We start from the raw sequence: 23954 nt of genomic DNA on the forward strand, positions 1-23954 counted from the left end.
AATTATATGAAAAGGAGCACAGGATGAGCACTTCTGCAGCTGCATTTCAGGGATCGCTGGGTTTTTCAGACCTGGATCGGCCCCTCACATTCACTATCAAACCTTAAAAGGGTTATTCCCATCTCAAAGATCTTATCCCAATATGTAGTAGGTGTAATAATAATAATATTAGCAAATACCTCCAATTAGAAATGTAGTATATTTCTTCTGATTAGCTATGTCGCTTACCCTATGTGCAGGGCATTGCAGTAGCTTAGGTATTCATGGTTACGACCACTAGCAACTAACTGTCACTATGAGTGGTCGTAACCATGGATACCTAAGCTACTGCAATGCCCTGCACATGGGGAAAGAAACATAGCTAATCAGAAGAAATATACTACATTTCTAATTGGAGGTATTTGCTAATATTATTATCACAACTAGTACAAATTGGGATATGATCTCGGAGACGGAAATACCCCTTAAAATATTTATGTACAGTACAGACCAAAAGTTTGGACACACCTTCTCATTTAAAGATTTTTCTGTATTTTCATGACTTTGAAAATTGTACACCCCCAGTTTGTGTCCCAACTTTTTGTCTGTACTGTATATAATATATATATATATTTTTTTTTTTTTTTTAAAGAATTGACATCTTTCAAAACTGTCTAAAAGAAAAAAAAAATGTCTTTGTTGCCCTTAGCAACCAATGAGGATTCAGATTTCATTTTTTAAACTGCTCTGGTGAAATGAAAGCTTCATTGTGATTGGTTGCTATGAGCAGGAAAGAAACTATGTCAGGGCATTTATCATGACTGTCTAAAGAAAAAAAAAATGTCTGTGTTGCCCGTAGCAACCTGTCACAGAGCAGCTGTCATTTCTTAAACTGTTCTGGTACAATTTATTGGTTGCAGTTTTAACTTCAATCTTTGTTTCCGTAGCAACCGAGCACAGCGAAGCGTTCATGTCACCAGAGTAGTTTAAGAAATTAAAGCTGAGCTGTACTTGGTTGCTATGGGTAACAAAGACAAGCTTTGATAAATGTCTGGGTTTTTTTGTTGTTGTTTTTTTTTTTTTTTAAAGCTTGACTTTGTTGCCCGTAGCAACCAATCACAGCGCAGCTTTCATTTCACCCAAGCAGTTTGAGAAATGAAAGCTGAATTCCGATTGGCTGCAAATGAAAACAATAAATGAGGCCTAGTAATTTTCTGATGTCCAGTCGTGGACGCTTGTGTAAATACCGCCGGTTATGAGGAACACGCCAGAAGCATTGTTGAAAGCACGACATTTTATTAGTGGATCCTGTGATAAGAAATAAGAACACAGTGTTTACAGGGGGAGGGGGAAGACACAAGACTTATCTCTTTGCTATTTAAGACATCGGAGAGAGCACATTTTTTCATTCTAGACACATTTATTAGCATAAGCACGACATCTCCTGCACTCAGGAACACAACCACAAATCCCACAATGGGTTAAAACTGCTTGTATGGAACATCTACCCTGCAATGTCAGCCCCGGAGGGTCCCCGCTGTACCCCTACACCCGCACACCTAGGAGGGTTTCCGCTGTCGTTCAGCTTTAAAGGTTGTCCCATTCCAATATGTAGTAAATGTAAAAATATTAACAAATAGAAATGTAGTATAGTTCTCCTGATTCACTATGCCACTTACCCCATGTGCAGGGCACTGCGGTACCTCAGGTATCCATGGTTACGGACATTAAAAACTAACTGTAACTATATCAGTGGCCGTGACCATAGATACCTAAGTTACTGCAATGCCCTGCACATGGGATAACTGACATAGTGAATCAGGAGAACTATACTACATTTCTAACTGGAGGTATTTGATGATATTATTATTATTACACCTACTACATATTGGGATAGGATCTTGGTGATGGGAATACCCCTTTAAGTCTTGCGTCAGGGTCTTTCTGAGACGTATTAGCCTTGAATCAAGTAACGACGTGTTGTATGCGCATCGACCGCGCCCGATAAAATCAATTTAAAAAAAAAAATTGCATTTCCGTCATGATTTTAGTAGGTGATGGACATGTCTTCTTCTACGCACCGATTTGTTTTCTCACAGAGATGTATAATCCTAAATCCTGACTGTAGCAAGACCGAGATGTTTTTCTAGAAGGGTGACCGTACAAAAGAACGACCAGAGGGTTTGGGGTGGGGGGCACGGGTTTAAAAGAGGGGGAGGAATGGTCACTAGGAAGGACAGTTCTTGAGGGGGGCTCCCTAATTCATCCCAATTCTGCCCACACACATGCAAACATACCAACCCATACCCGCAATGAACACACTGCGGGCGCCATTTTACATACGTGTATATGTATTAGGGTACATATACGTACATACATATAGGTGTGTATGAGCGATGTCACACTCCGGTGTCTCCTAGATCTGCTTCTAGAAAAGTCACTGCCCCCAAGATTTATTAAAAATAAAAAAAAAATGTCAGGAATTGGTAAATCTTGGAAAAATAAAGGAACTGGAATCCTTGGGGCAGGAGAATTAGTTGGGTCTAGCCTAAGCTGGTGATGTTGGCACGGCCACCAGGAGGCGCCACTATGCGTTGAGTAGTGCGACGAGGAACGTTGTCATCGACCTGTGCTCCTGCAAGAAGAGAGCGAGATAAGGTATTAAGACAAACTGTTCTTAAAGGGGTCATCTGGCGCCACTTCTGATTCAGAGGTGAGCGGTGCACATGATGTTGCATCTACACCATTTGCCAGGAGAGGAATGAGACAACTGCATGAAACTTGCAGATCATGCACATATCCTGGCGGTGCCGCTCCACTACTTATGCAAAAGACAGGAGCACCAAACAACTATTTTATTTTTGTAAAGGAGGACAAAGTAAAATACATTTTTCTTTGAAAGAGAGTCTGCAATGTGTGCTCTCCTCCCTATAAACTCTAATACAAGAATGTTTCTGTGATCTGCCCACCCTGAACACTTGGATGCTTTCCTCTCTCTCCACTCTGATCTTCCTTACACAATCTCCTGTGTAAGGAAGATTCTCTCCACTTGTTTTCCACGATTAAAAGAAGGGCATACGGAGAGTCGATATAGAAAGATTTTGGCGCTGCTTCTGATACAGATCTATGATTTAGAATTGTTTAGGAGACCATGCAACTGCAGCAGTGGCCAGTAATCGGAGGCCAGTAATACAGGAATATTTGTGCGTGATCTTCCCTCCCTGAACACTTGGATGCTTTCCTCCCTCTCCAACCTGTGATCTTCCTTTCACAATCTCCTGAAGGTCACTAGTTTTCCAAGATTAAGAGAAGGGCAGAGAGAGATTTTGCCGCTGCTTCTGACACAGATCTATTAAACAGAATTGCATAGGAGACCATGAAACTGCAGCGGTGGCTGTTATAATCTAGGCAATGAGTAGTGAACTATAAAATTTAAAATCTCTCCAATCTGAGAGAACAGAAAGGATTTTTAATAACAAGTGCATGGCAAATTTTTCGTGTTTTTACCCATTTATCATGTTGCGAATGTTCTTTGAATTTTTTATTTAGGAAGCAAATAAAAAAATAAAAACTCCTTAATGCAAAAGGTGAAATGTAAGAAGTCACCTGACAGGCTGAATCCAGACTGGTGGAGGTTCCTTATGGGCTGCGCTGGTTGTTTGGCAGGCGATGTCTTGGCAGAAGAAGCGGGTGTTACGGCTTTTGGAGTCACAGAGACTTCACAGACGGGTCCATCATACAGTCCGCGGGGAACTCCTCGCAGCTCAGCAAGCTGAAGACATTACAATATCACTTAAGACATTATCCTACAACTTATCCATCTACCTTCGACTCCTACAGGCCATTCATTTTAAAAGGCATCCGTCAGCACATTTTTGCGATCTAATCTGAGAGCAGCATGATGTAGGGGCAAAGACCCTGATTCCAGCGATTTGTCACTTACTGAGCTGCATGCTGAATGTTTTTTTTTTTTATAAAATCAGTGTTTTATTAGCAGGAGATTATCAGTAAAGGACTACATGGCCTGTGCCAAGTAGTCCAACTACGCCCCCACTACTGATTGGCAGTTTCTGCCTATGCAGTGTACACAGAAAGCTGTCAATCAGAGGTGTGGGCGGGATTATACAGAGCTCTGCATTCAGAGAACAGCTAGATCTGCAGCAGAGAAAACAGGGATTTTATCAGAACTGCAGCAAGCAGCCCAGTAAGTAATACAAATCTGGAACAAGGGTCTCTGCCCCTACATTATGCTGCTCTCAGAAGGGGTAGCAAAAACCTAATGACAGATTCGTCTAAGTTAAAGGGGTATTTCCATCTCCCAATATGTAGTAGGTGTAATAATATTAGCAAATACCTCCATGTAGTATATTTCTTCTGATTCGTTAAGTCGCTTACCCCATGTGCAGGGCATTGCAGTAGCTTAGGTATCCATAGTTACGACCATTAGCAACTGTCACTACATCAGGGGCCGTGACCATGGATACCTAAGCTACTGCAATGCCCTGCAGATGGGAAGAAATGTATCTGAGATACTTCTGCACTGATCAGGGGGCACAGACATCTCAGATCTCGACCGAGGGTGGATTTCTCCTTTAATTATTGATGCCCTCACCCGGCTTCGGGCCTTGATCCTCTTGTAGACATAGTCTGGGAACGGTTTCCTGGGAATGTATCGTCCAGATCCCTCGGTGGCATGGAGGTTGCCATCCTCGAGAACGATCTTTCCCTGGCTGATGACCACCAGAGGACTTCCGCGACACTCCATGCCTTCGAAGATATTGTACTCCACTGACTGCAACGAGATATAATGTAAGTCCGGGACTGTGAAACCTACCAGGACTTTCCTCTACAAATGACCGGAGATGTACTTACACTATTGTGAGTTTTGGCCGAGATCGTTCTTACACTATCTGGATCCCAGATCACCAGATCGGCGTCAGATCCCACTGCAATGCGGCCTTTTCGAGGGTACAGGTTGAAGATTTTGGCAGCATTGGTACTGGTGACAGCAACAAACTGGTTTTCATCCATTTTTCCTGTCACCTAAAGTCAAAAACAAGACTTTACTTCAGGAATACCAAAAAGCCCAAACCCCCAACAAGACCTTCAGGTCTCTTACTGCTACTAGAGGAAACTTAAAGGAGTATTCCCATCTCCAAGATCCTATCCCAATATGTAGTAGGTGAAATAATAATAATATTAGCAAATACCTCCAATTAGAAATGTAGTATAGTTCTTCAGATTCACTTACCCCATGTGTAGGGCATTGCAGTAGCTTAGGTATCCATGGTTACAACCACTAACAACTAACTAACTGTCACTATATCAGAGGCCGTAATTGGATGACCAAGCTACTGCAACTCCCTGCACATGGGGTAAGGGACATAGGTTATCAGGAGAACTATTCTACATTTCAAATTGGAGGTATTTGCTTATATTATTATACCTACTACATATTGGGCTAGGATCTTGGAAACTGGAATACCCCTTTAATACAAAGTCTTTCCAATGAGCACAAAATGTGAAAAGAGTTTGTGAATATTATTATTATAGCGCCATTTATTCCATGGCGCTTTACATGTGAAAAGGGGGTATACATACATGAACAATTACAATGATCTTTAACAAAACGTGACGGTGACTGGTACAGGAGGAGCGAGGACCCTGCCCGTGAGGGCTCACAATCTACAAGGGATGGGTGAGGATACAGTAGGTGAGGGTAGAGCTGGTCGTGCAGCGGTATGGAGGAGCGACAGTTACTGCAGGTTGTAGGCTTGTCAGAAGAGGTAAATCTTCAGGCTCTTTTTGAAGGTTTCCACGGTAGGCGAGAGTCTGATATGTTGGGGTAGAGAGTTCCAGAGTAGGGGGGAAGCACGGGAGAAATCTTGTATGCGATTGTGGGAAGAGGAGAGAAGACGGGAGTAGAGAAGGAGATCTTGTGAGGATCGGAGGTTGCGTGCAGGTAAGTACCGGGAGACTAGATCACAGATATAAGGAGGAGACAGGTTGTGGATGGCTTTGTATGTCAAGGTTAGGGTTTTGAACTGGAGTCTCTAGGCAATGGGGAACCAGTGAAGGGATTGACAGAGGAGAGGCCGGGGAATAGCGGGGGGACAGGTGGATTAGTCGGGCAGCAGAGTTTAGGATAGATTGGAGGGGTGCGAGAGTGTTAGAGGGGAGGCCACAGAGCAGGAGGTTGCAGTAGTCGAGGTGGGAGATGATGAGGGCGTCCACTAGTGTTTTTGCAGATTCATGGTTGAGGAATGTGCGGATCCGGGAGATATTTTTGAGTTGGAGTCGGCAGGAAGTGGAAAGGGCTTGGATATGTGGTGTGAAGGAGAGATCAGAGTCCAGGGTTACCCCAAGGCAGCGAGCTTGTGGGACTGGGGAGAGTGGGCAGCCATTGACATTGATAGATAGGTCAGATTGGGGGGGTTGAGTGAGATGGTGGAAATATGAAGAATTCAGTTTTATCCATGTTAAGTTTTAGAAATCTAGCAGAGAAGAAGGATGAGATGGCGGACAGACATTGTGGGATTCTGGTTAGTAGGGAGGAGATATCAGGTCCAGAGAGGTAGATCTGTGTGTCATCAGCATAGAGGTGATAATGAAAGCCATGAGACTCTATGAGCTGTCCCAGGCCTAAGGTGTAGATGGGGAAGAGTAGGTGCCCTAGGACTGAGCCAACAGATAGAGGGCAAGATGATATCTTACTTCTATCCTGAGACAGGCTCATTTGAAGTTACAGGTCCAAGGCCTGAGACTGCACTACAATAGAGATTTATGTACCTTTTTGCCATGGAGTCTATGTATGGATCCAAAACACCCAAATCAACAGTACTAGAATTCTATATATGACCTGTATCCACACAAGATAACAATGACAACACTTAAAGCGACATAAATGAGAAAAATACATGTCAGTAGTGCAGCCTCATGCTTTAGGCCTGGAACTTTAAAATGGTGGTTTACCTACTTAAAAAAATAAATAAAAATCCCCAGAATGCAGTAAAATAAAATAAATAATACTCACCGTATAAATCCCCTGCAGCTCCTGTTCCAGTGCTGCCCGGGTTTCCTGCCCGCCTCTGTACTTTCTATTGGGCATGTAACCACAGAACATGTCAGTCCAAGTGGAACAGGAAGAGACAGGTTTTGTACTTTCTCCCTACTTCAGGCAGATATGTGACCGCTGCAACAAATCAGTGATTGGCTGCAGAGGTTACATGGCTGTCTGGACCAAATAGGAAGAGATCAGGGCAGTGTTGGAACAAGAGTGACAGGGAATCAATAATAATAACTGTCCTGGGAAGGGGTGGTGGGGGGGGTTATTTAGGCAAACGGAATACTGAAGTTTTCATAGGATAAAGGGGTTGTTCAGGTTTGGGACTCAAGACTTCTCATAGTGTGCACCGTGTGCGCTGTCACGATTCTCTGGCTCTGGGAACAAAGCAGGAACATTACCTCAAGTATGCAATTTGCATACATGCGGTCACATGTCGACTAGACGTGCACAGCCTCGCTCAATACAAGTGAACTGACAAAACCATTTAAGAAAATGAGACAACCCCCTTTAAAGTTTCATTTTGGTCAGCCTTTCAAGAAGCAATAATGAAGGACATTTACTTCTAGAGAGCGCAAATATTGACCAGGCAGTCTAAAAATGCGGCACATTTATTTAAGTGTCTCAAGCGGATAATTTTTAGACCATCTAGTCCAAGTTTACAAAATCTGCTCGCTGGGCTTTTTTGCGCCAATATTCGAATTTTCTGCTTAGAACTCAATTTCGAGCAAAAGTGTTGAACGTCTCAGTTTTTTGGTGCATTTTTGGCAATTTCTATATTGAAAGCGGAGCAAATTATGAGGAGACAAAATTTATGAACAGAATCAGGAGTACATGCAGGAGGAAAGGTCCCACATTTTTACTAAAGAAAATCTCCCAACGTCCCCATCTCCTCTCTCCGCTTCACTATTACGACAGCCAAACCCTTGACGAATCTGTATACCCACCACAGCTCGGTCCCACACGATGCTCATCCGCTCTTCAGCTCCATTGGTCCCTTCTGGAATTATTGTAAAATTGTCTTTTCCAACAGCTTTCTGAGCCGTGTTAAAAGTGCAGTGTGCGCTCCCGCAAACCTGCAGGTCACCGCTGGGGAACAAAGAACAAATAATAGTAACTAAACCACTTCAAAGAAGAGTCGTCTGTATAAACAGACCCTTATATGTGCCTGTTCAGCAGTCTCATTATCATCACAGACAACACTTATCCTCTCAATATTATATATATATATATATATATATATATATATATATATATATATATATATATATATATATATATATATATATATATATATATATATATATATATATATATATATATATACATATACACACACACTATATGTATATATATACGCACACACTATATGTGTATAGTAACACTTCTGATATTTTAGGCTTGTTTTATGTGCTGTCACTTATATTGGAATTACTTTTTGGATTATGAGCTTCTTCCAGAAGTCCAATATCATCCTCAGTGGTTAGCAAGAATTTTTTTTTTTTCCTTTTTTTTTTTTTTTTTTTTATTTACAGTAATAAGGTAAAAAACCTAATAAAAAAAACACATTTAAAGGGAATGTTTTGTAAGAAAATTACCTATTGTTTAAACCAGGTTTTTGCCTTATATATGTATTTAAAAAAACATGTTTTTTTTTATTTTGTGATTTTTTTTTTTTTTTTTTTTTTTTTTGTATATACGATCTGTATTAAAAATCAAAATGAGAAATCTTGTAAATTTTCTCAATGGCCTCTGGGACTATTTTTAGACGTATGCCTCCTGTACTTTCAGGAAAAGTTTTCAGCAGGTTCCTTATCATCAGAGGCAGGATTCAAGATGGTAGAATATACTGGTCATTAAGCCCAAAAAACAATGTGGGTATTAACGGGTTAATAGCAAAGTTTGTAGAGGGAGGCTGAGATCATTTATTGCTGACATGTGTTGGCCCATGGACTGTAATGTTTCATGAACAATTGTGTGACCCCCCAACCCTCCACAAGCAGCCAGACCCAGCGGAGACCTGAGCACACAAAACTTGTCGGCAGAGCAAGTGGCACTCACCAGGCTAGGAGGGAGTTGAGAAAGTCAGGGGTACTAGGATCGGGGCTCAGAGGCGGAGATGTGACGAAGGCTGCAGCTTTTGCCCAGTTTTTGCTCCAGTAGTGGGAGCCGTCGGTACCCAAACTTGCAGTGACTGGCTCCCCATAGACAACTGCGCCTGTCACCAAGGAGTAAAATAGGCTCATGTGAACATTACGGCATCAAGGTGATCCTGTGACATCAGTGATGGTCCAAGATCCTCTAATATCTCTACATGGCTTAGAAGAATACCACTTCTTGCATTAAGTCTATGCCACGTTTAAGGGGAATTCATCAGCAGGTTTTTAATCTGTAATCTGAGAGCATCATGATGCAGGGGCAGAGACCTCGATTCCAGCGATGTATCATTTACTAGGCTATGTTTTTCTGTTTCAATACAATCAGCATTTTCTCAGCTGGAGATGATCAATACAGGACTAGGTGTTTCATGCCTCCTAGTCCAACCACGCCCTCACCACTGATTGGCTGCTTTCTATGTACACTTTATATTGGCAGAAAGCGGCCAATCAGGGGTGTGGGCGGGGATACACACAGCTCAGCATTCGAAGCACTGCCAGATCTGCAGCAGAGAAACCTGTACAATCACAACTGCTCCACCGGGTAAACTAAGTAATACATCGCTGGAATCAGAATCTCAGCCCCTACATCATGCTGCTGTCAGATTACATAGCAAAAACTTACTGACATTCCTTTTGAAGGCAATGTGTTAGCAGAAAATGCCCTATTGTTTAAATCAGTATCTTGAGTTACATGTATTTTTTAAATAATTTAAACATTTTTTTTATATATCACAGTCTATATTAAAAAAATCTTGCAAATTTTCACACTGTCCTCTGGGGCCATTTTATTATTGATACTCATTATCCTTTCAGGAATAGTTTTCAGCAGGTTCCTTATCATCAGAGGCAGGATTTCAATAACATATACAGCAGATAATACAGTATCCACCAATCACAATAGGCGATATCACAGCTCACCTCCTCTCCCTCCCGTCACAATTACCTTTGCACATGCTCATTAGATGCTTCAAATCAAAAGATAGGGTCAGGTAATGTTCATTGTGGCTAATATACATGGACTTCCTGTAGTTTCAAAGAATTTCACAAGTCTAAAATAGCCCCCGTGGCCAGTGTGAAAATTGGAAGATTGCTCTTTATTTTTAATACAGATTGAGATAAAAAAAAAAGACAAATGTTTTAAAAAAAAAAAAACACACATTTAACATAAAACAATATTTGTCATTTTCTGATGATATATTCCCTTTGTGAATGGAGTGGTAGTGAGCACGTGCGACCACCACCTCTACTGACAGTAGACGGAGCAGTGGTCGCACATGCTCACTACCGCTTCATTCACACAGGGGACTTTAGGAGTCATAACTCACGGAGGTTTCACTGTTTGGACCCCCAGTAATTGTACTCGGGACTCACCTTTTTTCCTGGATTGTGCGATCACTTCGGCGGAGCTTTTGCTCATCACCTTGGTGACGTAGAGCGGACAGTTCGTCTGGTTGGCGATGGTGATGGAGCGATTGACGGCTTCGGCCTCCACCTGTATGGGGATGGGAACCATCAGACACACTGGGAGATTCTATACACCACTAATAGATATGCGATCAATAGAAAAATCACAAAAAATTATCATCATTTCTGAACCTCACAGAACGCAGGTAACAAAAAATAAAATGCACATGCATCAAATTAAAGGGGAACTCCACTCTCACAATGGCTGATCATCCCTTTTTTCAGAGTTCCCCGACTATAAGCAGATTACAATATTCTGCCGCTAGAACCATCAGCTTCTTCTGGAAGACCCAGGATATCCTGACAATACTTGTGTGGATCACTTACTCCTAAAATAATTGTGTAATCCCTGTTATTTCCAGTGGTGGCGCTGTAGGGAAATTAAACATTTGCTTCTGGGTTAATTTACAGATTACAGCTGATCAATGAGGGATCGGTGTGATTAGATTATGGTCCTTCTGTCAAGAGACTAGCCAAAGTAGAACTGTTATCAGGAAATGACCTATTATTTTAATCAGGTTTTCATGTTAAACTTGTGTTTACAGGTGAGCTGTGACATCACATATTGTGAATGGTTGATCCTGTGTTATCAGTCACTGTACAGAAGGAGGAGGAGGTGAGCTGTGACATCACCTATTGTGAATGGTGGATCCTGTGTTATCTACTATACATAGAGGTTGTGACGACAGCTTCTAATCTTAATTATCCAGAAGTCTAAATTTGTTAGGCCAGGAGAAATACTCTATTGTGTTTGTGTTGACTTTTGAATTTATGTGTTTTTCTTTGGTGGGTCAAAAAGGACAGACTAGTATTTGTATAAACCGGAATGTTGACATTTGAGTTGATATTTACTGTAACTTATTGTATAGAGGACAGAGACTCAGGGTTGGGGGAACAATGTTTGCTAATATGCTAATTAGATATTGAACTAGGCCAGCTAGTTTGTTCATTTACAGAGCAGGGGGATACAAACTATGCAAATTGATTAATTGCTCAAACAATGAGACCGGAGCCTTACACCTTCTCCCCCTGACCTGTGAATGATGACCTGAGCCACAGATGTAAAATATAAAAAGGGATTTCTATTGTGCTGTAAGTAGAATCAGGGAGACTCTTCAGGACAGCAGCTTGGTAGCATGGCTCCATCCAGAGGGACACAGATTTGGATTCTACAGGATGCCAGCCTAAGGAAACATGGCCCTGGCTAGAAGGATACAGATCTGCTACATTGACTATCACTGACCCTATGGAGATGTTTGGGGAAACCAGGATTGTGACCCTCCGATCACCTGGTCCCATGGAGACGTTTGGGGAAACCAGAATTGTGACCCTCCGATCACCTGGTCCCATGGAGACGTTTGGGGAAAGCCAGGATAGTAACCCTCCGGTCACCGGGTCCCATGGATATGTTTGGGTTAGCCAGATTGGGACCATCCGGTCACCTGGAACCCATGGATACACTCTGAGAAATCCAGGTTGGGACCATCCGGTCACCTGGTCCCATGGATATGTTCAGAGAAGCCGGGGTGGGACCCTCAAGTCTCCTGGCCCCGCACCTCAATTGACTGTCAGCTTCCTAAGCTTGCCGCTACCTCTCTATGTGGGTGTCCACGCAAAGCGGGGTGCCACTGGTTGAGGTAGTTGGCCCTGGAAGTCCAGTTGCAGTTCTATTCTCGGCGAGCCAGCGAATGGGTGAGACTGTGTAATTTTGCCCCATCTTGGGTAATTGCTGGGACTGTTATATATGTTATTGTCTGTTTGGTGGTTCAATAAAGTATTGCCACACTGTTTTACCCGCACCCTGTGTTGTCTGAGTAGTATTACACCCATGGAAGACCCCCTGTCTTCACAGAGATGTTAATCAGTCATTGTACAGGAGGAGGAGGAGGTGAGCTGTGACATCACCTATTGTGAATGGTGGATCCTGTGTTATCTACTGTATATAGAGGTGTTATCAGTCATTGTACAGGAGGAGGAGGTGAGCTGTGACATCACATATTGTGAATGGTGGATCCTGTGTTATCTACTGTATATAGAGGTGTTATCAGTCATTGTACAGGAGGAGGAGGTGAGCTGTGACTGGTGATTTACCCCTGATTTTACCCTTTCCTATCCAACATTATGATTTTCATGTTCCGCTGTAATGTCGGAGGACGTCCGACATGTATTTTGTTGCATTTCCTCTGATTAGTACTGACCTCAGCCTGCAGATAGCGCAGGTTGTTCAACAGGCCATATGTCTTGAATAAAAAAAAAATTGAATTGGAAAGGGTTAAATGGGTCATTTTCTGATGACACATTCACTTTAAAGGAATTAACTTAAATGAACCCTAAATGTCCGTAGACGGGATAACAAGCAGTTCAGTGTACACAGGGATATGAATGGGCTACTAATGAGATAAATGGCCATGTAGTGCTTCAGAGAGTTATGTGTAATCGCCCCAATAACACAAGTCCACAGGTTAGAATACACTCACTTCTTCTGGTCGGCTCAGGACGTGTCCCTCGGGGCCAGTGATTCCTTGTTCTAAAATCCTCAGTTGTTCCTGGAATATGAGAATAAAATACATAAGAAAGGTGTAAAATAAATGCAGGTGCAGAAGAGCTGAACTTACGTAAAGGTCATCCAAGTAATTTATATAATCAGAAAATGATCCAAATGTTTTTTTTTTTATATATATATCGTTTTATTTTCATAAAAGGTTGCAAAGTAAAATAAAAAAAAAAGACAAAACAAGTATCACATTGTGTTGATGTATGTGCTCTGTGCTCATGTTAATGTATGTGCTCTATGTACTGGGTGGATTTGCAAACTAACGGGAATCTATGATCAGGAAATTACTGTTTAGATAGGGTGTTTGCGTTTATGTATTTTTTTTAAATATTTAAAAAAATAAATAAATAAAATAAAAAATTTGTAATCTTTCAATTTTCATACTGGGGATTCTATTACACTCAAAGGACCCAATCGCATCGTTCTGTGCGCTAAAATTTTGCAACTTCGACAAAATAGATGGGGCTGGAGCGGGACAGGGCGTTGGGTATGCCCGTGGGACTGTTGCTACGCCCGCAGGCCTGGGGCAGCATGGAGAAGTTGCCTATGTCCACCGGGCTGTTGCTACGCCCCGGGCTGGGGCGGAACGGGGGCGTTGGCTATGCCCACAAGACTGCTGCTATGCCGGCAGGCCTGGGACGGGATGGGGGTGTTGGCTATGCCCACCAGGCTGTTGCTATGCCTGCGGGGCTGGAGAAGGATAGGAGTGTTGGCTATACCCACGGGATTGGGGCGGTACAGTGTGTTGGCTATGCCCATGGTGCTGTTGCAATTACCATGGGCCTGGGGCGGGATGGGGCATTGGCTATCCCCTCAGAGCTGTTGCTACGCCCATGTGGCTGGGGCGGAATGGGGGCATTGGCGACGGCCCACGAGGCTGTTGATACGCCCGCAGGGCTGGGGTGGGATGGGGGCGTTGGCTATACCCACGGGGTTGGGGAGGTACAGTGTGTTGGCTATGCCCATGAGGCTGTTGATACGCCCGCAGGGCTGGGGCGGGATGGTGCATTGGCTATCCCCTCAGAGCTGTTGCTACGCCCATGTGGCTGGGGCGGAATGGGGGTGCTGGCGATGGCTAAGAGGCTGTTGATATGCCCGCAGGGCTGGGGCGGGATGGGGGCGTTGGCTATACCCTCAGAGCTGTTGCTACGCCCATGTGGCTGGGGCGGGATGGGTGCGTTGGCTACACCACAAATCTAATGCGGTGGTCAGTTCAACCTGAAAAATTATATAGATTGTAGTCAACTTAAGGCAGATACCACAGAGAACATGGGAGCTAAACGTTCATTTTTTTATCACTTTTTAGGTGGGTTAAATGAGCCGAGTATAATCTGATAATATGGCCGAGTGTCAACTGAGGAGGATAGAGGACGTCCTGAGGAAGCACAATCCTCATACTGTATAGTAAGGAAACAGGGAAAAATAGGCATAGGAACAATGCTCTAACTCTATGACAGATGTCACCCCCCAGGGGTGACCCGAAATGAAAGGAAAATGCCAACGAGAGGATCGAGCCCAGCAATATCCGGGCAGCAATTGCAAATTCTACAGATAAATCTATCCATCGTACAGGTCCATTTACAGAGCTTAAAAAAGTTCTAGGTCCTGTAGAATGGGGATACAAACTATTTTTTTTTTTTTGTTTAGAAAATTCTAAAAAAAAAAATGTAAAAAAATAAATAAATTAAGTTTGGTATTGTTGTAATTGTACAGAACTGGAAAATCAGGTTGGTGGGTAATTTTTACTGTAAAAACATTTTAAAAAATCAGTACATTATATGGTAAACTGCAACCAATCTTAAAAAAAAAAATCAAAAAACAACGAGGAAAAAAAAAATGGATACACAAAAATGGAAAATTGTGCAAAATTAAGGTGGGAGGGGGTGATGCACTTTAAAGCAAAAAAAAAAAAAAACTACTGCACAATTCAAAATAAAAAATTAAAAGATTAAATGTGGCCAAAAAAAATAAAGAAAAAAGCCGCCTCACCTCATAGATGACGTCACCGTTCTCAGCATGTACTTGTCCAATGGCTCCAATTTCCCGGATGGTGCTGAACACCTCGTAGATCTAATGTGTGATCAGTAATAGAAAATGTCAAAATTAGGAACTTTGAAAAATCTGCCTCATTTTACTTCACAGAACTTTTGGTTACAGGAAACGAGATATCAGATAAATCCCCTCTTGTTTATATCAGGTTTTCATAATAGATGTATTTAAAAAGATAGATCTATTTTTTTCAATTTTCAATATATTACAGTCCCAAGGGGCCTTCTTCAGAGAAAATAACTTTGCAGAAGAACAGGGACTGAACGGAAGAGGAAAAGGGTAAAGGTATTCCCGCTCTCTTCCGTTTCTAAAGAGATCAGTTTACAGCAATCTCATTATCATCACAGACAGGATTACAAGGACTGATCACACCTCTATATACAGTAGAGAACACAGGATCCACCATTCACAATAGGTGATATCACAGCTCACCTCCTCCTCCTGTACAATGACTGATAACACCTCTATATACAGTAGAGAACACAGGATCCACCATTCACAATAGGTGGTATCATAGCTCACCTCCTCCTGTACAATGACTGATAACACCTCTATATACAGTAGAGAACACAGGATCCACCATTCACAATAGGTGATGTCACAGCTCTCCTCCTCCTCCTCCTGTACAATGACTGATAACACCTCTATACACAGTAGAGAACACAGGATCCACCATTCACAATAGGTGATGTTACAGCTCACCTCCTCCTCCTTTACAATGACTGATAACACCTCTATATACAGTAGATAACACAGGATCCACCATTCACAATAGGTGATGTTACAGCTCACCTCCTCCTCCTGTACAATGACTGATAACACCTCTATATACAGTAGAGAACACAGGATCCACCATTCACAATAGGTGATGTTACAGCTCACCTCCTCCTCCTGTACAATGACTGATAACACCTCTATATACAGTAGATAACACAGGATCCACCATAGGTGATGTTACAGCTCACCTCCTCCTCCTGTACAATGACTGATAACACCTCTATATACAGTAGAGAACACAGGATCCACCATTCACAATAGGTGATGTTACAGCTCACCTCCTCCTCCTGTACAATGACTGATAACACCTCTATATACAGTAGAGAACACAGGATCCACCATTCACAATAGGTGATGTTACAGCTCACCTCCTCCTCCTTTACAATGACTGATAACACCTCTATATACAGTAGATAACACAGGATCCACCATTCACAATAGGTGATGTTACAGCTCACCTCCTCCTCCTGTACAATGACTGATAACACCTCTATATACAGTAGAGAACACAGGATCCACCATTCACAATAGGTGATGTTACAGCTCACCTCCTCCTCCTGTACAATGACTGATAACACCTCTATATACAGTAGATAACACAGGATCCACCATTCACAATAGGTGATGTTACAGCTCACCTCCTCCTCCTGTACAATGACTGATAACACCTCTATATACAGTAGAGAACACAGGATCCACCATTCACAATAGGTGATATCACAGCTCACCTCCTCACCCTTCTGTACAATGACATTTGCTCAGATTAAAGCAGGCTTAGGAAACACTTAGGCTGAGTTCACACGATGCGTATTAAATGCGTTTCCGCGGCGTTTTTGCAGTTGCGTAAACGCCGCGGAAACGCATGAAAAACGCATGGTAGAAGGGCAGCAATGTTCCCCAATTGAAATCCGCATGTGCTGTGCCCATGATGCGCATTTTTCCGCAGCGTAAACACTGCGCTCAAAAATCCGCAGCATGTCAATTAATTTTGCGGAAAAACTGCTCTTTTGCCGCCATTGACTTGCATTAGACCGCATGGAATCCGCATCACTGTATATGTTGATGCGCTTTTCATGCGGTCTAATGTGCGGATGGTACCCGGGTGTGGAGGAGAGGACTCTCATCCAGACCCAGGTACCATTAAAAAAAAAAGAATAAAATAAAAAATATTTATATTCTCACCTTCTGACGGCCTGCGCAGCGCTCCTGCTTGGTTCCCCGCACTTTGGGCTTGAATGAAGAAGGACCTTCGCTGACGTCAGAGTCATGTGACGGGTCACATGACGCTGACGTCGGAAGGTCCTAAAGTCTTCACTGCTGGCAGCCGAGACTGAGCGAAGCCGGACACCGGGGGCCATCAGAGGGTAAAGTATATATTTATTTTTTATTTTTTGACATTCACACACTATATAAATCCATGCCGGTTGCATGGATTTATATAGTGTGACCAAGTTGACAAGCACTTTCCAAGTGATGCTAAAATCTCTTGGGAAGCGCTTGTCAACCCGCATGCGGAAATGCAAGTGAAGACCGCTTCACATCCGCATGTCCCTGGCAGGAAACCGCATGTACAATCCGCATGTACAATCCACATGCACAATCCGCATGCACAATCCGCATGCACAATCCGCATGCACAATCCGCATGCACAATCCGCATGCACAATCCGCATGCACAATCCGCATGCACAATCCACATGCACAATCCACATGCACAATCCACATGCACAATCCACATGCACAATCCGCATGTACAATCCGCATGCGTTTTTTCTTGCCAGAGAGATGCAGAAACGCTCAGGAAAAAATCCGGAGCATTTCTGCATCGTGTGCACATAGCCTTATTCACAAAAAAAATGGGGTGTAAATTGTTCTACTGCTGCTACTGTCCATGTGAAGAACAGGAAGTAGATGTCCAGGGTTAAAACCGCGGTGGGGGTGGAACATAACGGCAGCAAAAATAACCACAGAGCGCGCGCAGCAGAGGCGCTGTACAGCTCTAATAATGTATTGCTAGATGCACTGTGCCAGCTTTAATAAATGAGGCCCATTACTCTAATTAACCCTGCTCAGTGACCGCTGCAGCCAATCAGCGGCCACCGATTGGCTGTAGCCTTCACTTATTCCATCTTCCACCCTGACAGCATTGTGAAGGTTGCAGCCGCGCACATAACGGACAACCCCTTTAAAATATGCGGGCCCTTTCGAAGATTTTTTTTTTTTCCTAAAATGCGTGTAATTTGAGCTAAAATTAATTTTTGCTATTGGGCTTCATTAAAAATGTTGCCCAGTTTGGCATCTACAGGCTCTTTGTGTAATAAGAGATGAAAAGAGTTTCTCCTGAGATCCCCAGTGATCAGCTGCAAGTGTTTCATTTCCCTGCAGTGACACCGGAGGAGAAGTTAGGTATTACATGGCACCCATTCAAATCAATGTGTGTAATCCAGGCCAGGAGAGGTCCTCCAGATCGAGATGAGGAGACTATTCAGAGGACCTCCTTCTATTAAATTCTCCACCAGGGTGTCAGAGTCGTTTTTTATAAATTGGGCAACCTCTTTAATTTGTATATCACATTCTCCTAATGCCAAAATAATAGCGGATGTTAACTTCGGGGATTATTTGCTTTTACACTTATGAACTGTGTCTGGTAATGCAGCATTCGAGTGAATGGGTCCGAGTTGCAATACCAGGCACAGCCTATGAACAATGGTGGCGCTGTTTCGGGAAAAATAGACTGGTTTTCAGTTGTTTTTTTTATTTCTGATCTCATGAACATTAATGAAACGTCAGTAAAAAGCTTCCATAAACAAGTGAGAGAAGAGGCGGCAGAGGTCGGCACGCAGGCTGTGTCACAGGAATGCTGACTATGCGCTTCGCCGGCGAGGTGGCCAGGACTCTTGGCAGGAGCCAGCTCATTCTTATTCCACACCCAGACGCAGAAAGCTGACAGGCCGGGCACAATACAGCAAGAAATAAAGCATGTGCCTGCCCCGATGCTGCGACTACGCCATGGGAAGCCATAACCCGGGCACCACATTACCTGGGAGTCCATGAGCTGGTACTGGTCCTTGTACGCCATGTACACCAGGAAGGAGTTAACGCCTGCAGATAGACACAGGATTAAAGGGGTTGTACAGGGATAGAAAAATATGGCTGCTTTTTTTTTTCAGAAACAGCGCCACTCCTGACTATAGGTCATGTGTGGTATTGCATTTGTGCTACATTCACTTCGATAGAACTGAGCTGCAATACCACATATGGCCTGTGACAGGTGTGGCACTATCTTTAGAAAAAAAAGCAGTAAGGCTTTCCTATTTCTGCACGAGGCAGAGGTTAGTATAAGGCTGTGTGCCCACGTAGCATTTTTCAAGCGTTTTTGATGCGGAATTTCCGCAGCGTAAACGCTTGAAAAACGCTTGGTAACACGCACCCCATGGTCCCCAATGGGATTCCGCAAGTTCTATGCACATGCTGCGGATTTTTCCGCAGCGTTTATGCCGCGTTCAAAAATCCGCAGCATGTCATTTAATTTTGCGTTTCCGCAAGCAGAATTGCCTTTGTTCAATGCATAAAAAACGCAAGGCAATTCCGCATGTGGAAAACGCGTGATAAACGCGCGAAAAAAGCGCGATAAACGCGTGCGGAATTCCGCATGCGTTTTTCCGGGAGAGGACTTGCATTTATGCAGCAGAAATTTTCTGCTTCATAAATGCAACGTGGGCACATAGCCTTATAGTTATATTGAATATCAGATGGCAGACGTTGTGACAATTCTGGAACAATCGTCGCTGTAAAGAGCTGCTGGTCGGTATCAAACCGCTACCAACTCCAGCTGTGCTCACATAGTGGTCAGATCATTGCCTGTACTTATAAAGTTGCTCCATCTCCAACAGTGCCCCCATAGTGGTGCCACCTCCAACAGTGCCCCTATACAAGTAGTACTACCTCCAACAGTGCCCCCATAGTAGTACTTCCTCCAACAGTGCCCCCATAGTAGTACCTCCTCCAACAGTGCCCCCATAGTAGTACTACCTCCAACAGTGCCCCGATAGTATCACTACCTCCAACAGTGCCCCGAAAGTAGTACTACCTCCAACAGTGCCCCAATAGTAACATAGTCTTCCTTCAACCTTAAAAACTAAGTCCATCTAGTTCAACCCATAGCCTAACATGTTGATCCAGAGGAAGGCAAAAAAAAAAAACCATGTGGCAAACACTAAGCTCCACATTGGGGAAAAAAATTCCTTCCTGACTCCATTCGGCAATCAGACTAGTTCCCTGGATCAACGCCCTATCAAGGAATCTTGTATATACAGTACAGACCAAAAGTTTGGACACACCTTCTCATTTAAAGATTTTTCTGTATTTTCATGACTATGAAAATTGTACATTCACACTGAAGGCATCAAAACTATGAATTAACATATGTGGAATTATATACTTAACAAAAAAGTGTGAAACAACTGAAAATATGTCTTATATTCTAGGTTCTTCAAAGTAGCCACCTTTTGCTTTGATGACTGCTTTGCACACTCTTGGCATTCTCTTGATGAGCTTCAAGAGGTAGTCACCGGAAATGGTTTTCACTTCACAGGTGTGCCCTGTCAGGTTTAATAAGTGGGATTTCTTGCCTTATAAATGGGGTTGGGACCATCAATTGTGTTGTACAGAAGTTAGGTGGATACACAACTGATAGTCCTACTGAATAGACTGTTAGAATTTGTATTATGGCAAGAAAAAAGCAGCTAAGTAAAGAAAAACGAGAGGCCATCATTACTTTAAGAAATGAAGGTCAGTCAGTGCGAAAAATTGGGAAAACTTTGAAAGTGTCCCCAAGTGCAGGTGCAAAAACCATCAAGTGCTACAAAGAAACTAGCTCACATGAGGACCGCCCCAGGAAAGGAAGACCAAGAGTCACCTCTGCTTCTGAGGATAAGTTTATCCGAGTCACCAGCCTCAGAAATCGCAGGTTAACAGCAGCTCAGATTAGAGACCAGGTCAATGCCACACAGAGTTCTAGCAGCAGACACCTCTCTACAACAACTGTTAAGAGGAGACTTTGTGCAGCAGGCCTTCATGGTAAAATAGCTGCTAGGAAACCACTGCTAAGGACAGGCAACAAGCAGAAGAGACTTGTTTGGGCTAAAGAACACAAGGAATGGACATTAGACCAGTGGAAATCTGTGCTTTGGTCTGATGAGTCCAAATTTGAGATCTTTGGTTCCAACCACCGTGTCTTTGTGCGACGCAGAAAAGGTGAACGGATGGACTCTACATGCCTGGTTCCCACCGTGAAGCATGGACGAGGAGGTGTGATGGTGTGGGGGTGCTTTGCTGGTGACACTGTTGGGGATTTATTCAAAATTGAAGGCATACTGAACCAGCATGGCTACCACAGCATCTTGCAGGGGCATGCTATTCCATCCGGTTTGCGTTTAGTTGGACCATCATTTATTTTTCAACAGGACAATGACCCCAAACACACCTCCAGGCTGTGTAAGGGCTATTAGACCAAGAACGAGAGTGATGGGGTGCTACGCCAGATGACCTGGCCTCCACAGTCACCAGACCTGAACCCAATCGAGATGGTTTGGGGTGAGCTGGACCGCAGAGTGAAGGCAAAAGGGCCAACAAGTGCTAAGCATCTCTGGGAACTCCTTCAAGATTGTTGGAAGACCATTTCCGGTGACTACCTCTTGAAGCTCATCAAGAGAATGCCAAGAGTGTGCAAAGCAGTCATCAAAGCAAAAGGTGGCTACTTTGAAGAACCTAGAATATAAGACATATTTTCAGTTGTTTCACACTTTTTTGTAAAGTATATAATTCCACATGTGTTAATTCATAGTTTTGATGCCTTCAGTGTGAATGTACAATTTTCATAGTCATGAAAATATGGAAAAATCTTTAAATGAGAAGGTGTGTCCAAACTTTTGGTCTGTACTGTATAACCTGTAATATTATACTTTTCAAGAAAGGCATCCAGGCCTTAAATTTTAACAGTGAATCACTCATTACAACATCATGCGGCAGAGAGCTCCATAGTCTCACTGCTCTTACAGTAAAGAATCCGCATCTGTGATTATGATTAAACCTTCTTTCCTCCAGACGTAGAAGATGCCCCCTTGTCCCCGTCTCAGGCCTCAGAGTAAAAAGATCAGTAGACAGGTCTTTGTACTGTCCCCTCATATACTTGTACATAGTAATAAGATCACCCCTAAGCCTTCGTTTTTCCACAGTAAATAGCCCCAAGTGTAATAACCTGTCTTGGTATTGCAGACCCCCCAGTCCTCTAATAACCTTGGTCGCTCTTTTCTGCACCCGCTCTAGCTCAGCTATGTCTTTCTTAGTAGTAGCGCCACCTCCAACAGCGCCCCAAGAGTAGCGCCACCTCCAACAGCGTGCCAATAGTAGCGCCACCTCCAACAGCGCGCCAATAGTAGCGCCACCTCCAACAGTGCGCCAAGAGTAGCGCCACCTCCAACAGCGCGCCAAGAGTAGCGCCACCTCCAACAGCGCGCCAAGAGTAGCGCCACCTCCAACAGCGCGCCAAGAGTAGCGCCACCTCCAACAGCGCGCCAAGAGTAGCGCCACCTCCAACAGCGCGCCAATAGTAGCGCCACCTCCAACAGCGCCCCAATAGTAGCGCCACCTCCAACAGCGCCCCAATAGTAGCGCCACCTCCAACAGCGCCCCAATAGTGGCACCACCTTCCAATAGTGCCTGTTTAGTAGCGCCACCTCCAACAGCGCGCCAATAGTAGCGCCACCTCCAACAGCGCGCCAATAGTAGCGCCACCTCCAACAGCGCGCCAATAGTAGCGCCACCTTCCAATAGTGCCAGTTTAGTAGCCCACCTTCAGCAGTAGGTGCTTTTTGTTGCATCTTCAGTCATGTCATTAGCCCTTATAGTAGTCCCGTCACCAACAGCGCCCACTCTCAGCAGTGCCTTTATGGTAGTCCTAACACCACAGACCCACAGTACATTTAAAGTAACTTCTTCAGCACCAATATGGTATCTCATATCTACAGTCCTCCTCAGAGTACCTGCATTTCCAATAGTAGCACCACATCCACCAGTGTCCATTTAGTAGGCCCAGTTGTACACTAATAATAACCAACGATGCCCACATATTAGCCCGACATTCAACAGTCCTGTCACCAGTGATATACAGTCATCCATAACCTGCTACTGTATGGGCACTGCCATCTCTGCCAGGAATGGTAGTCAGACTCACTGGTGCCCTGCACTGGTTACAGCCACACAAGTGACATATACTGTATATAGGGCACAGCGCAGGTGGCATCCGTCTCTCTCGTAGCTTTTTACATAAGGGTGTGGTGTACATATTGGGACTTACCATGATCTTTCACCAGCGCCTCCATTTCTTCCTGGACACCCTTATGCCACTCGGTGATGTCCACGTGCAAGGAGTAGTCACAACAGGTTTTGGTGTCTGCCCACTCTCGCCACTGTTCAAAAGCGCTGATCAGGCTGGTCCCCGGCTCCGGCACCACATGGTCGACTGTCGGGGGGACAGAGATAAAGCTGAGCAAGACATGGATTATGTAAACCCTTATCCTGAAGAGCAGATAAAGCAGGAGAGGAGACCCAAAATAATAGCCAAATACTAATGGGGAAAAAATCCCAAGTGAAGTCAAATACTAAAAAAACACCACAATTCCGCCATTGTTTTTTGGGTTTGGTTCCAATCCCATTTGTTATGCGGTAGACATGACCTGGCAATATGATTCGTCAGGTCGGTACAATAACGGCGATACCAAGCTCACACATTGTTGGTTTTCTTGTATTTTGGCGGTTAAATAACAAAATTGAGAACCTTGCAAAAAAACTATTTTTGCTTGTGTTGCCATTTTCAGAAATTGAGACCTGCAACTTTTTTTTTATTTTTC

At 43.6% G+C, this 23954-nt stretch overlaps 1 protein-coding gene across 2 annotated transcripts in view; it reads right to left on the reverse strand.

Moving 5' to 3' along the window:
- Window positions 1–1255: 1255 nt before the first annotated feature.
- Window positions 1256–23954, reverse strand: part of DPYSL2 (dihydropyrimidinase like 2) — a 79616-nt gene continuing 56917 nt past the window's right edge. For both annotated transcript variants that reach the window (XM_073654066.1, XM_073654067.1), the window contains exons 4-14: window positions 23402–23566; window positions 19085–19146; window positions 15209–15289; window positions 13143–13211; window positions 10573–10693; window positions 9104–9260; window positions 7990–8131; window positions 4852–5022; window positions 4592–4771; window positions 3586–3751; window positions 1256–2614 (exon numbers count right to left, since the gene is read on the reverse strand). In XM_073654066.1, the coding sequence (XP_073510167.1) occupies window positions 2523–2614; window positions 3586–3751; window positions 4592–4771; window positions 4852–5022; window positions 7990–8131; window positions 9104–9260; window positions 10573–10693; window positions 13143–13211; window positions 15209–15289; window positions 19085–19146; window positions 23402–23566 (1406 nt within the window). In that variant the 3' untranslated portion in view covers window positions 1256–2522. The remainder of the gene's footprint in view (window positions 2615–3585; window positions 3752–4591; window positions 4772–4851; window positions 5023–7989; window positions 8132–9103; window positions 9261–10572; window positions 10694–13142; window positions 13212–15208; window positions 15290–19084; window positions 19147–23401; window positions 23567–23954) is intronic.

The sequence above is a fragment of the Phyllobates terribilis genome, unplaced genomic scaffold (assembly GCF_046119375.1).
Source record: "Phyllobates terribilis strain yellow unplaced genomic scaffold, ASM4611937v1 Scaffold_11__3_contigs__length_659146591, whole genome shotgun sequence".
NCBI classification, from domain to species: domain Eukaryota; kingdom Metazoa; phylum Chordata; class Amphibia; order Anura; family Dendrobatidae; genus Phyllobates; species Phyllobates terribilis.